At 36.7% G+C, this 16020-nt stretch overlaps 1 protein-coding gene across 1 annotated transcript in view; it reads right to left on the reverse strand.

Moving 5' to 3' along the window:
• Positions 1-1911: 1911 nt before the first annotated feature.
• The window catches only part of PTAR1 (protein prenyltransferase alpha subunit repeat containing 1), a 36321-nt gene continuing 22212 nt past the window's right edge, over positions 1912-16020 (reverse strand). The window contains exons 6-7 of the mRNA XM_030968395.1: positions 11545-11861; positions 1912-10994 (exon numbers count right to left, since the gene is read on the reverse strand). Coding sequence (XP_030824255.1) covers positions 10646-10994; positions 11545-11861 — 666 coding nt within the window. The 3' untranslated portion in view covers positions 1912-10645. The remainder of the gene's footprint in view (positions 10995-11544; positions 11862-16020) is intronic.

Here is a 16020-nt window from a genome sequence, read left to right on the forward strand (position 1 = left end):
CGCAGCCTCTCTGCTGCCCAGCTGTAGCAGGAGAGGGTGAGTGAGCAACTGTCATGAGTGCCTGGCTTTGAGCCAGTGTCAAATGAAGACACTCTCCAAAGGCTGTCATCTTCCCCCAGGAACTGCTTTCCTAGCACGTCAGACATAACTCATGCAGGTAACAGCAAGGCTCAGACAAAACAAAAAAAAACCTGCTTCTGCTGTGCTTTTTTCCACTCTGTATCCCAAAACTTACCTACTCTCTGCTGATACTTCTTGACATAACATTTCCTCTTCTTTACTTTTACCTCTTTACCAGACCCTGCAAAAAAGTAGTTCTCTAAGTGCTTTAAATGTTTGATTACAAAGGAAGTGGTGAATCCATAGTTTGACTTCAGATGTGCAGAAGCCCAAACAGACTAGCATTAACAGCTAGATACTCCACACTTTCTGGAAAAACAAACAGTACCTTCTGGTATCCAGCAAAGGAGTTCTAAAGGGTTAGTTCTAAAGGGTTATTAGTAGCTCTGGAAGATTTAGACTTACTGGAACTAGAAAACAGTAGAAGACTTGAAGCCCTGTGTCAAGAGAACAAATAATTATTACAAAGTGCAATAAGAAGAGAATGACCATGCAGACATATTTTTAACTTCTTTCCCTGTATATCTGAACAAGATACCAAGATGACAAGACAATCCTAGAAACCCTTAAGTAAATTTGAGAAATATTGGACCTATGGTTCCAGTCACACTTTACAATATACATGAAATACAAAATTTTCTAACCTTAAAGAGTTTTATCATATGCCATTACATTGAAATATCCCTGTGTCAGTGCTTAATGATGTAAAAACCCAATCCCAACCACACATTCTGATAGTTCACCATTCTTTTATATTAATATTTAGTCATTAAATACATTATTTAAATGAACCTTGGAATTATTTGGAGTATAGCTGGAATGAAAGCTCTTTATAGAGCTACTGATCGCCCTGAAATACAAGGACTAGAAGCAGATTTACTTAAAGCAGCATTCACTCAAGTCTATGAAAGAGATCTAAACATCTAAGTCCATTTTGCCCAAAAATTAACAATTTTTCTAAATGAAATCATAGAACTATTAATGAAGTAAAATACTATTTGAAGGGCTTAACTGCAGATCAACACTATGGATCCAGCTATTATTGTATCTGATGTGCATAATTAGAGAATTTACAAAAATAATAAGCATACCTCAAGAATCTTCCCATCCAGTTCAGATCAGGGGTCAGAGATTAGGGACAGATGTTCTTCAGGTAGTTTTATAAAATTTATACAGCAGAATTTATGTTCTAAAGGCAGTCAACCAGAATCAAAGTACCATGTATAGCAGCACTTCTATATTACATCTACCTTTAATATGAATAAAAAAAATTATATTTTCTTAACACGAGAGGTCAAATACCTGCTTTTAGTATCTGTGAAATACTTTTCCTTCAATTGTAACAATATAGAAATTGTATGGAACCTGGAAAGACTGGCACAAGCTTTTCTGGTTGCTTCCAGATTTTAAAAAAGGGAAGCACATCACAGAACATCACGCTGAAATTTTAATAAGTTAGAAAAACATAAGCAGCAATCAGCTGTCCAAGTTCTGCAACTCTAAACAGTACAGCCAGCTGTCTATTGCCAGAAAGAAGTATCTTATAAAGAACTAACTCCTGTTCACCTCTCTCCTTTTACTGACCAAATACCTAGGAAAGCTTCTGAAAAAGGCCTAAGTGTCAGTGTTTAAAAGAACCAAAAATAAGTCTGCTAATATCGCTTAATTCATAAGAGAAGACAAAACTCCTGTCAAAGGAAGTGTATCACTGAAGAGATTAGCAGTAATTACAAGGGGTGTCTGTTGCACAATGAATGAAAATGGAGTTCAGTATTGCCACAAAACAAAGGGTTTTTAGGAGATGAAAAGTTTATTTATAAACTGCCAACATTTAACAAAAACAATATTACACTATTTACCATTTTCTACAGAAATACAATAACTTACAGCGGTGCTTAGCCCATTTTGTCACTAATACATATAAAAACAAGTCTGCTGATAAATAAGTGAAAAAAATCTGCTTACCAACCACCACCACTAAAATTGTACCTGTAAATTTTGGAAGACATCTGCATAGAACAGTTAGAACTGTAAGGGTGCTCTTTTTTATTGTGTAAGTAATTTTGTACTACTAGGATATGCAAAAATTTAATTAACATGCAATACAAAATATTTGAGATAAACAAGGTAAAACTCAGTGTGCACAAATGGAAAACAGTGCTAAGATGTCCTTCTATGTTTCTAACTAGACATCAGGGAAATGCACATTTTATATGGTGGAATTTCAAATACCCTTCACAGCAAAACCAGTTTTATAACCATGAAAATCTATACTTGGCCAGGCTCCACTGAAGGTAGACTAAAGTCATGGTGGAAGTTATCTAGTACTAGATAACAACAAATAATTTAGTACATCTCAAATCAACATGATGTAGATGCATTTTACAAAGCAGATTAGCTGTTAGCTAGTGATAAGCATTTGTGGAGATGGAAGGGTGACAAATGTGCAGTTTACTGTTGACCATAAATGCAGACAGCATGCCTGGAGAACAGCAACACTCAGGCCATCCACTGTTTATTAAGACATTCCTGTTCAATAGTGCATCAGTTATCACACAGCACTTAAAACCTCTCCAGTCATCCCTAAATATCTTGCACAAACCTCAATCACTGGTATCTATTTGCTATTGATACGCAATACTTCCAAAACTGAACTGTTATCCTGGTTTGCACACAGGCACGTTGTATGAAACTTTCTGCCACTAGAAAAGATGACAAATCATGGAGGCAGGGGAGATAATGGGGAGTTTTGAGCTGGGGCAGGAGGTGGAAGAAAGAGGGAGAGAGAAGGAGAGGACAGAATAGAAGGGGAAAAAAAACAGAGGGAAAAAGGAAGCTTCCTTAGCTACTGATACCCTGTAGTACCCCTAGTTCTTCTCTAGCTGCCCTTTTAAACCTCTAACATTCCATAACCTTAATGGCTCCTTTTCCACAGTGCTAATGACTATACACTACACAGACTGTTTTTTAATTGAAGCCATAAATACAACCATGTATGTCCTGTGAAAGACAAACAAGTCCCTTACAATTCATCACACTACATATGTAGGTAGAGGCTGATACTCTCTCCACAGCACAGCCTGATCTGAAGTCAATGAAGTTGGTGGGAATTTTGAAACTCATTTCAACAGATGTAAAAATAAAGCATTCAGATCACAAACAAATAACCAGATCCTGCAAATTACTTTTATACAAGAACCCTGATGGGTTTATTACTTGCTCCTTTCTGAACTAACGAACACCCAAATTAAATAAGCCAAGATTGCTCATATTAGCCATGGGCTTCTTTACATATTCTTTCTACCTAGCAGCTAGTAAGAAAAAATGAAAGGAAAAAAAAAGAAAACTAAGCATATGAGAAAAGCTTTTTTAAGCTTTGCATTTAGGATGATAAAAAATACTTTCAGTAACACCTTGTGATTTCAGGTGCTCATTTTAGGACACTTGGAATGAATTACATGGTCTAAGAGGAAACAGGAAAGGTTCTAGCATTTTCCAGTAAAACAGCTTCCTTTGAGGAAAGCTGTCAAATCCAATAATTCAAAACCAGAAGACACTCAAAATTAATTAATTCTGAGAATATTTCATGTGATTTATTTTTACAAAAAAGAACATGAAAAAAATACTGAAAACAAAGTACCAAAAAGACTACTTGTTTGTTTTTAAATATCAGCTTAAGTCACTAGTTATACTTTTCTCAAGTCTCCTGTGATGCTAAAGCACTCATGCAAAACATCCCTGTCCATTTCCTTTCTGGAGGAGTCGTGAAAAGTATCCCCTTGGTATTGACTGAGCACCCCCAAATTTTCCCAACTTGCAAGACCTTACAAATACTTTCGCAGTCTCAAATACTCTCTACAAGCACTTGGAATAAACACCACCACTAATGATTTGGTTGCTGTGTGCAGGCATTTCCCCAAGTATAATGATAATCAGGCAGATTAAGACAGAGAGAGGAAGCAATAGATCTCACTGCTTTCAGCAGACAACCTGGCACCAACCCTGCTAGACTCAGAGTCAGGACAGGTCAACCATGGAGGAGTCTGCCAGCAGGAAGCCAAATGTGGATGATTTCTGCAGCGTTCAGAGGACAAAAATACGGTTCTGCCATCCATCCATTCACACATACATGCACACTTATTGTGGGAAAATAAATATAGATAATTTATTCACAGATAAATTCTCTACTGTTCACCCAAAAAAAAAAAAAAGACAATAATCCCCATCTGACAGGAATTCATCCTATGACAAAGTAAGACCAGTTAAAAACAAACTTAATGCTTTACATTCACTATCCTGAAGAAGACTGGTCATTTAGCAGATTACTTTTCAGTGTCTTACTGTCCTGTCATAATTTTAGTCTTTCTGCTACAAAATTTATGATTTATCTAATTCATCTTGAAAATCTACATAAAATTTACAATGGTGACAACTGTGCATTTGAGAAATTTTCATAGAAAAAATATTGCAAAATATTATGTTCAAAACTAGTTGTATATCCCCCTAATAAGAAAGCTATGAGAATTAAATATTTTTGCACAAATCTTGATAAAATAAACATTTCCCTACATAGAATAGTACTTTGATGAACACAACGATGTTACAAAATTAGAGTTTATTGGCTCACTTGAACACTGTAGTGCTGTCACTACCTTGGATCTTAATGCTACTCCAAAACATTTAAGACATCTATTATTTTGATTATATAAAAGTAATGAGATAATATGAAGTTAAGTGTGTTCCCAAGTATACCTTTCAGTTTTAAATGTAGCTACTTCAAAAAAGAAAAACTGATACAAAAGGGAATGAACACAGTAGGTACATTTTGCTTTCTAAAAATAAATTCTGGTACCTCGTATCATTTATGTGATTTTTTTTTTAACAGCAGATTAAAAAACCACATTCCATCTACTCATTACATGCAGCCATTCAGCAAATCTTACCATATTAATGATGTACCAATTTCATAACTTTATTCACAATGAACAGACATGTGTACCTCATCCAAGAAAAGCTCTTTGTTTAACCATAATTATATTCCATTCAGAAAATGTCTTGTGAAGAAAATATGCACCTCACTGTGGGTTCTCCTCACCTCTGTCTATACAGTAGGATGTACAGCAGGTTCCAGATGGAGCAGATAAAGATATTTAACAAATGTGACTTCAGTTAAGACTTCTGTTTTCCAGAATAACTCTGTTGCATGTAAGAGTTTGACAAAAAAGATTTAGCATTCAGAATCCTAACAAAAGGTTTTTAATATTGAATCTAAGACCTATGGTGCATGAAGACAGATGCTGTAAAAAGCTTCCCCATTATTACAACATACTTTGAGATACTAATTACTTTACTGAATGCTACTAGGAACCCCAGAGAATAAATCCAACAACTATCAGGAGCTTCCTGCAAGACTGCAACAGCAATTCAACAGAATAACAGTAAGAAGCAGATGAGATTACTGGGTACAGTGTTGGCATATGAGTAGATTATAAAATAATATGCTAGGCAAAAGAAAAAGTAATTAAAAGCCAGTTACAGGTTTACCTTTTGTTCCTTTTTAATCAATAATTATAAACTGTAAAAATGCACCCTAATTCACTATAATAGACTATGCCCTGAGAAGTAACATTACGCACTAAGCAAAAGCCACTAGGAAGTATCAGGTCTGCAGTTCAAAAGCATATTATATGGAATTCCCTGGTAGCATATTTCCTCCATTTTTCAGCAACAGAGTTGCTTCTTCAGAGGAAAAGGCAAATGAAGATTTATGCTAATTCTAGTTTTCCCAAGTTTAACTAAAGTATTTTTTCCATTCTCCTTCAAACTGTCCCTGGAAAGCTTGATAGATTCATTGATAAAGCTCTTGCTTTCACATCTGAAAGAGGATATAGGCCTAGCATGAGGTTCTGAAATAACTGAGCCTGATGAACTCCACTTATGGACATCAGTCAAGTACTTTTTGGGAGGTAGTCAGAGTTACTCAAACACGAAATTAGGCCACCTCACCAATGCTTTGCTACATTCTTCTTTGCTGGTTGGAAGAACAGAGAAGAGGCTGAAAAGAAACATACCTCTGAGTACACAAGGAAAATATCATAGACAGGGACACTGAACTTCCTTTGATAGTAACTTGAATGTTAAGTGCATGTGAGAATTGGTGAGTTACACCCTATTCTTTGCATCTGACACTGATAAAATAGTAAGATCTAATTACATATATCTCTCATCACGCAATGAGTGCAAAGATGCATTTTGAAGTGACATCTACATTTCAGTGTCAGTTCATTGCTTTTTCCAAAATTGCTCTATGAGATACAATTCAGCAGTTGTGGGTTTTTCTCCCCATATTGTAAGTGCAATGGTTCACCTCCTACTTGATTTAAAAAAAAACCCAAAAAGCACTCTTCCCTTACAGAAGGCAAAACAAAACTAAGCAAACAACAACTTGTCCAAAAATTTAATCATCAAATCTCTAAAGATTCACAACCTAAATTATTCTCTGGTACTCACATTTTGCTCAGTGTATATGTTCTTGAAAAAAGTATGCTTTTTGAGTCTGTTTATGCAGACAAACCTTTCCAAAACCCCTTCTTTCTGTTCATCAATATTATACAGTACTGTTTTAAAAATTCATTAACTATCTACTTAGCAAAAAAAATCACTCCCATCCACAAAGTCTAGCTACACATTCTAACTAAGCAGCACTAGAATAAAACTGGAAATGCCAGAAATTTTCATTATAAGACAAAAATCTAAGCTTTCTCACTATACTATCACTCTGCTTCTTCGTCTTAAAGCAAATTACGTACAAGGTAATTAATCAAATAGTATAAACCGACAAGTTATTTATCCCCTATTTAAATAACACATGGATTTTGTTGTATAAAGAATATGTAAGCAGTCAATAAAACACAAATATGCAAACATGAGTACATTATCAATCAGAGCAGCTATAACAGTGCGTTCCAATGACTTCATACAAGTTTGTTATTGTAGCTGTATTTAATGCTGCGTGTTTCTCCAGTGACTGTAACACACAAGACAAACAAAATGCCAGTGAAATAACAGTTACTGTATTTAGCAGCTGAGAGTTTACCACTTTAAAACGTGGTTCCTTCTATTCCAAATTCTGTAGTTTCAAATTACATTTGTTCCTCGAAACCCTTTGTTTCTAGTACAAACAAATTTCTACAAAGACTAATCCAGTGAACAAAAAGATTCAATTAAAATGACACATACTACAGCAAAAGACAAAATTAGGAAAGATGCTGAACTTTACATTAAGATGTTTAAAGATGTACAAAGTTTGATTTTATATTTGAAAAAATTTCAGAACGTAAGAGCCTTGAATTCTGCCATTTCTGCTGGACATTTTCTCTGCAGGAATATTCACTGACTAAATTATTAGTCTCTGATCTCTGAAACACAAAACATCTGAAATGCCTTATGTAAAGTAGCTGTGCTTAGTACATTAACTACCAATGGCCTAAAGCCACTTTTTATTTTTCAAGCAGTGTCCAAAGGGGACTCTGCAGTAACACCAAGTGGTTAGACAGGTACACTGCAATCATAGTTCCACAACTTCACATCAGTTTGAGCTTAATGTAGTATGTTAGAAGTACTTCTTCAATAATTTAGTGCATGAGGCTTCAGGACATTGATAGTTTGAAGCAATTTAGATATTATTTTCCTTAATATAATTTATATTGTTACTGTTAAAAAATTAAATCTCAAACTTAACAACTTACTGTTTGCATTTCCTTCAAACAAAAAGATGTTACTTGTTTCAATTTCACTACTAAGTTTTCAGGTCTGCAAACATGTCTAAATGTAACTATTCTAACTGGATTTAAAAAATAGAGTGCAGGGGAATATTTCCATGAGGTGCAGACTTTAAAAACCCACACTTATGAGTTATGCTACAGCCCTCAGTGTTTTACAAAAGGAGTAAGAATATCAGCACCATCTCTAATCAGAGTTCTCAGAACATTTTTCCAAGTACTAAAATTCAATGTAACTCTATTTAGTTACATAGGACCAAATCTTGTCATCCTACAAGAATGCATCACTTGTGCTGACATGAACAGAAACTATACACATGTATATGAGGGCACCTGCTTAAATGTTTATGATGTCAAGTTCAAAAGCACGGAACTTCCACAGTACAGCTCTGAGAATGCTAACCAAGACTCCAGATTATAGTCTGGAAGAACTATATAATGAATTTCAAGTCAGATTCTAATATTAGTATTTTCTTCTGAAAGCCTCAGTCTTTCCAGTGCAAGAAGAGATAATCTCTTCCCTTCCACAGTTAAGAAATGTTTCTCATCATGCTCCCACTTCCAAGATTGCTCCTATCGCTAATATTTTTCTCATAAACAGGAAAATTTTACCAAGGTAAACAGAACACACAAATACATTACTAAGTAATGTAAGACCAAGAACCTGATCTTTAATACACTGCCCTCTTGATTTCACAGTCTCCAGGCTCATATGAGTCATTACTGGGATACTGTTAATCAAGCTAACCCAGGCTTCTACACATACTTTAATGTATCATCCACCTTCACTAAACATCAGGTCTCCTGGGATGTGTAAAAGCTCTTGCTCAGACTCGTGTTTGTACTTGAACCTACCCATTTGTCAGTGATCATTCAGGCAACACCTTATGACAAAACTGCTCTCAAGCCAATCCCACACCTCCTTCACAAATCAACTATGTTTTCTGCAACTAAAATCATCAATCAAACCACCAGAGCATCCCACAGCACCTCAAAGCTAATGTATGCATGTAATACATGCATACCTATGGAGAGGAGGTGTGGATGCCCTCTGGAACAAAGCTTTGATATGGAGATGCTCAAGCCTAGATCAGTCTTATTTATGTATTGTAAACAGAACAGTGTACATTTAGAAATGTCATTTTTAGCAACTTTGTGCCTGAAATGAATCATGAACATACTCTCAAAGACTGGAGGTGGTCTGTTTTCATATTGAAATGCAAGAGTAAATGCCATTCATCAAACTTCTAAGAAGTGCAGGAACTTCACATTTTGAGTGCTTTTTTTATTCAAAGTGACATCTTTTGAGCAGGCTACCTGTGTTTTTTCCTCCCTCATTGTTTTTCTCTGCCCAACAGAAACAGCATCTTGAAACTTTTGGTCAAGAGGCATATGGGGCAGAAGATAAATAAAACAATTATGGCAAGGAAACGAACTTGAAAATCTAATTCCCCCAGAGAATAGTTTGCTTTTAAAAGAGGCAATGTTGCCACTGTATGGACTTCTACAGTTGTAGAATGTTTTCCCCGGGTCTGTGTACCAGCACAATTCTATTGTAAAAAATCCCTTTTACAGACAAATTCTAAGGAAATGACAAAATACACCATTCATAATTGATTTCAAATTCCCTTAAAATTTACAGTTATGTAAACAGAGATGTATGGCTGGAGTACAGCTCTTCTTTAGTAGTAAAAATGGAAAAAAAGTCCAAAACAACAAAAACTGAAGCTCTTAAAAAAAAACATAAGAGAAGGGTTAGCTCCCTCCTTGCTCTCAATGTTTTTTTTTTTTAACTATATAATCTCAATCATCAGTTGGAAGAGCTACTTTTTACTCCATCAAATATTGGACTTGTAGGGTCTTGATTAAATACAAGTTTACCAATGTATGATTTGGCAGGGTGCGAATCTGTAGTGTAAAAAAGACATTCAGAAATGTGTATCAAATGTGATTAAATCTGGATTGTTGAGATAAAATAAATAAATAAAAACCAAGTAAAAATGAAGATAGTCTGTTTTAAGAAAACAATTCACAAATACAGCCAAATACTGTTCTGGCTGTGGTTGAACATGTGTTTGAACTATTTTCTGCCACATTTTCCTGTATCTGCTTATCAAGATTTCAACCATATAGACCTTCCTATGAAGTTAACATGACAATTAATAAGCAAACAAAAAACCGATTTAAAACAGTAAAAGGTATCACAGCTGCAAAACTGTTACTGAAGCCTTCAGAAAGAAATACTATATTCTGGTGTTCTACCAAAGACTGCTATACAAAAATAATAGCACTCACCAAATATAGCCTGGATCCCATAGGGTATTAGCATGATGCCATACAGGAACAAACTGGGAACAGGTTTAACTGATAGTGACAGATTCTCCCACTTTTTCAGACACTCTGTTTCACAAGCATTTCAAACTTTTTTCTTTTGCCTCTTTTTTTTTTTTTTTTTAAGTCAAATGATTCAGAGTCCACCTTAATACAGAAGTTAAAAAAAAGTCATGGTAGGAAGCTGGTAAGAGTGATTTCTTTGAGAGATTAACAAACTGCATTTGCTTAATAAAAACATGTGCCAGTTCTTAAATAAAGTGACAGATGTCTACTCTGAAATTTAGCTTTAGGACTTACCATCAAAGAGAGAGAAACACAGAGTTAGCTAACACTTGCAACCAAGACATGCATTTGTCTGAAAAGAGAATATTGCACTAAGAGAAGAACCCTGAAAGCTTTCAATATTTCCTTCACTGACCTAAAAAAGTAACTAACCATTTTCTATAAGCAGTAGCAAACCTGGCTTGGTCCACATCCCTACAAGTTGATAATACTTTATCAACAAACCGGTATTCCATTTCTGGACCAAGAGAGTCCAGCATAGGAGCACGCTTCAGGCGTTTTGTTTCTTGGGTATAACCTTGTTTGCTGCAGGATTCATTCAAACCATCAACATCCATAGCTTGTGCCATGTGACTTGTTGCAGGGCTGTGGTGAGAATTATTCAGACTTTCATCACTGCTGTCCACAGACGATACCGATGTACTCACGAGAAGAAGTTTGTTGCTTAAGTGCTGCTGAAGGTAGAACACACACCTTCTTCAAAGGAAAAGAAAAGAAGAAAAGAAAAAAAGAAAGTCATGCACTGAAAATAACCTGCTGCTGCTGAACTACTGCAATTCATTTGCCATCCCACCAGACTTCCCTCACAGACAGAAAATCTGCTTCTCTGCGCACACTTTACTAGAAAGGGCTCCACCTTTGGCAAATCTCCTGTTGCTTAGTCAGGGCCTGCACCCAGCTAGTAAAGCAAACATTTTCTGCACCCAATCTTCTGTGGACATTTTGTTCATTGTGTGTTGTTTAAACACTTAAAAAGTGTGAGGAGGCTCATTATCAGCATCTTGAGTCTCTTGCACAAATTATAGGGACAAGTGGAGCTTACACTGCAAGATATTTAAGCCAAATCAAATTTCCTACACAACAGCTCTGATTATGCTCTTGAACATTTTCCAAACGTTTAATACATAGTAGTTTAAAAACCTTTTATTGAGTGGTACTTCCTAAAACCAAAACAATTTATTTGGAAATACCATGTGAAGAATCATCCACAAATCAGAAGGAAACTCTTCTGATCAGGTCCTCTTACCTATGACACCACAAGGTTTCATGCCCTGGGTAATTATCAATCAGTTCACTGCACAGTTCCATCTCTTCGTCTAAACGGCTGGGGAGATCCACGCTTTGCTCCTCTGCACAGGCAGCTTCTGTCCCTGCACTCTCTTCCTCCTTCTGAAGGCTAGGGTTTTGTTCATTTACCACTTGCTTTTGTACCAGTATGTTTTTGTCAGTCACTGTTCTGCGTATCAAGGAATTGAGCAAGAACTGGCGGTAATGAAATCCACTATGGTCCGAGACATGCATGGATACCCAATATTTAGTGGATGAAAGTTCATCAAGGAGAACCTGAAACAAAGTGCAGGCACAGTTATCAACCACTATAGTGGAGGAACTTACCACTACTGCTTCTGCATTAAGGTAATCTCTTATGTGGGGATTTCAGCCATTGTGGTAATGGTTTAAGAATACACAGGAAAAAGAACTATCACTGAGCCTTTTGTACTATGTGCTGAAAAGCATCTTGGCATTCCTGCAGAAAACAAATTAATACTTCTTCCAAACTGTGAAAAGGTTTTTCAGAAACCTACTCACAAGCTGAGTGGGAAAAAAACCCAAACCACTTCTGATACGAAATAAGCAGTGGTTTAAGAATCTCAAAACGGATAGCAATAAATACTATTTAGAGGAGGCACAAACTACACTGCTATTAGCTTTAAGAATTTTACTTTTTACCCAGTGGATTGTGGGTGTCAGAAGGTAGGTGAGTTGCTTAAAAGAAAAAAACCCAAACTTGATTTGCATCTTGATTTTCCATGAGAGAAAATCAACCACAACATTATGTTTAAAGTCCTAGAGCTGGTGAAATATAAAAGTATGTGTCCATAATCAGGTTCCTTGATTTTACTACTGAAGAACTCCTAGAAAGGCTTTCATAACAACTCTGGTAAATATTTAAATTGCCAACTGTAGCTCTGTTTTTAACACTTATGGCTCCTGTGAATTGTCTCTTAATTCTGAGTGCTTTTAAACTTCAAAATTCATTTCTGGAGAGAAATGCAAGTTTGGCTCCCAGACAAAGCTTTCACTATGCTTTGCTTTCTCTGTTAGAGCCACTGGTTTGGTTCTTTTCACAGCCCTTAACCTCTTTCCTCACACTGCTTCTCCTCCAGAGCTTTAACTATCCAAAGAGTTTAAAACTACCCTCTTCATTTATTTCTAAAGACTTTTGGAAGTAATCTTTATAGTCATATGGTATACTCTTGCTTTTAACCTCTTCTCCTAGGCTACCTACATCACTTAACAAGACCAGCTGATGCAAAACAACTTTCATAAGTAGAAGTCCTTCTTTTAGATATTGCAGCACAAAAGCCACAGCCTCCCATAAAGAAAATCATGGAAATACACAACACTAGGTATATAGCTTTTTTGGGGGGGGATCTGTTCTAAAAGAAATTGGAGCAAATATAATGCAAACAGTGTCTTCTGCCCTAGATAATCATCATGTTTTTCTAAATCTTGCCAAAAGATACCAGCATCACCTTCCTTTTAGAGATCAGCAAACTGAAGTGCAGTATTAAGCAACAGTCCACACAGAGCATTCTTAAGGGGGCTAAAACTCCATGTCCAGATCTGCACTTTAAACCGTAAGATCAGCTTTTCCTTCCTCTTCATAGAATTGAGCTTAGTATTTTAAACTTTTGAACTTCAAAATTTATAAGTCTATCAAGAACAACATAAGGCTCAGAAAAATCAGATCAGCCTTTATTCAGCTGTAATTGATACTGTACACATTTATGCTCAACTGAGACTTTGGAAGAATCCAATAATTTATCTGAAATATTTATAAGCTACAAATTTACAGGGGAACATCTTAATTATGCATTTTAATTCCCTGTACAAAGGGAACAAAATTATTTCCAGCATTACTCCTTACCTAAACTAGAACACCTCTTTTAAAAAAGCAACACAGAAGATTGCCATGAAAATATCTTCAGATCTATAAAAAACAGCCTCCTACCTACGAACCTCAGAGTACCAGTTGAAAATGCTTCTAACAACTGGAAGTAAAGGAAAAAGCCAGCTAATTCCTGATTTCCAAGAGGTTCTTTCTTAGAAAGCCAGCTTTCTCCACTTCCATCTCTATCAGTACAAGCCCTTTGCCACTGTTCTCTGACAAAAGATGAAACTATATGAAAAGTCCTCCTTCCCCACTCTTGACAACCTCTTTTCTATTTCTGGTGGTGAGTTGACTACCATGGAACTGGCAGCCACTCCCAGAATGTGACATGTGTGCTCAGTGACCTTCGTCTCAACCTCTGGGTCTGCACTCCCTCTTACACCCTTCCCTGACCATGTGCTTGCTTGTTTTAGAGCGCTTTTCCAACTCTAAACTGCAGACCTGAACTTCCTCCCTGGTCTGGGACACTGGAGAAATGCAAAGTAACTGGGGAAACTAACTTTTAAGGATAACCAAATAAATATAGCACTCACATAAACTAGCACTTTTGAAGACCCTGTCATCTAAGAAAAAGCTAAGGCATTATTGGAGATGGCTACAAGAAAAACCACTTTCTGTCTCATAAGTTGTCTTCTGGGCATCACACAAGAGAAGTGCTGCCTCATGACAATTACTTGTTTGCTTGCTTGTTTTACTGTAGGTTCTGATTAGTCAATCTCCATATTATGAAATTGAGTATTTCAATCTAAAGAAAACAAAAAAGTTTGTCAACCCTTGCTGAACTACACCCTATTTTTCTATCTGCATGATTTCACTGAAGCAACATGATGTGTACGAATTTTAAGACTATATCCCTCTCTACCCCGGTTCCCTAATTATACACACACCTTTTAGTAGGTATCTGGAGCCCATGATCTAACCCCAATAACTGACTGTACAGTCATGTGAGAAAGCGGAAATCAGGCTTTCCATGGCAAGTACTCCAATACCAGAATTATTAGCTTCAAACTAACTATTCTTGACAAATCCTTGATTTATGTTAATGAACACTCTTTAACACTACGTAAACTTGCTAATGCCACTCAAATTCTGCAGCTAGAACAAACTGAAATTTCTATATTGAAAGAAGATAATGTTTTTGACTATCCAGTGTAAGAAAGAAGGAATATCTATATTCTTTGAGTAAATTTTCCCACTGGGCCAAAATTTTCTTCTCTAGCATTTTAAATCTTTTTCCCAGAGCTTGAGCTGAGATTCAGTCTGCAGTAGCATTAGGATTATCAAATGAAAGGGAAAAGAATAACCAAAATCCTATTATACAGCCTACCTCTTGAAATCCTCCAAAGCAGGTCAACAGCTTTGTTAATGATAAACTTATTTTGAGAAGTCATATTTAAATGATAATACAACATACAAATTATGTTTCTGGGCTTCTGCTTCTTGCACACTTCGAACTACAGGCAAAGTTTGTATTACAGCAGAAATACAGCCCTAAATAATACAGGTACTTCTTAACTTCAGGCAACCTTGTAAGAACTCAATGGCCATAGAATCACTGACAACTGTTTTATCTGTCAATTTTTCAGCATGATTCTAGTCTTGCATCTTGTTGAAATTTATCATACATTTCAGATATTCAAACACAGAAATTGCTGAAGGTGTTACATGAGACATCAAGCAAGTAAAAAACCTCTAAAGAATGGAAAAGCCAAGGCAAAGCTGGACAGGACTTGGCAAGAGGTGCAAAAAATAACAAGAAGGGACTGTGTAAGTACACAGGTCACAAAAAAAGACCAAGGAGAGTGTATGCTCCTTAATAAACAAGAATTGGTGGCAACTGACATGGAAAAGGATGAAGTCCTGAGTTCGTTGTCTCAGTCTTCACTGACAGTCAAATCTCTCTAGTCCCTGTCCTCTGGATTCTTGTGCGGGGAAGCAAACTCCCTCCCACTATAAGCAAACAGCAGGTTCAGAACCACTTGAGGAAGCTGAACAGCCACAGGTCTATGGCATCTGAAGATCCACATTACAGAGTTCTGAGACAACTGGCTCATGTTGCCAAACCACTGTCCACTGTATCTGAAGTCACGGAGGTTAGGGGAAGTCCCCAGTGACTGGAAAAAGGGAAACATTGCTCCCATTTTTAAAAAGGGGAGAAAGGAAGACCTGGGGAACTGGAGACCAGTAAGCCCCACCTGTGTGGTTGGCAAGATCATGGAGCAGATCCTTCCAGAAGACATGCTAAGGCACCTACGAGACAAGGAGGTGACACAAGGCAGCCAGCAATTGTGCCTGACTCATCTGGGGGCCTTCTAAGACAGAGTGACAGCAATGGTCAACAAAAGAAGACTAACAGATGTCATCAATCTAGATGAGGAAGGCATTCAATATGGGTTCCACATGACATCCTTATCTCCAAATTTGAGACAGATGGATTTGATGGAAGGTCCATTCAGTGGTAAGGAACTGGCTGGATGGATGCAGCCAGAGAGGAGGGGTCAACAGCTCTGTGTCCAGGTGGAGACTGGTGACGAGCCCCTCAGAACT

This window comes from Camarhynchus parvulus, chromosome Z, assembly GCF_901933205.1.
Source record: "Camarhynchus parvulus chromosome Z, STF_HiC, whole genome shotgun sequence".
Classification (NCBI taxonomy): Eukaryota; Metazoa; Chordata; class Aves; order Passeriformes; family Thraupidae; genus Camarhynchus; species Camarhynchus parvulus.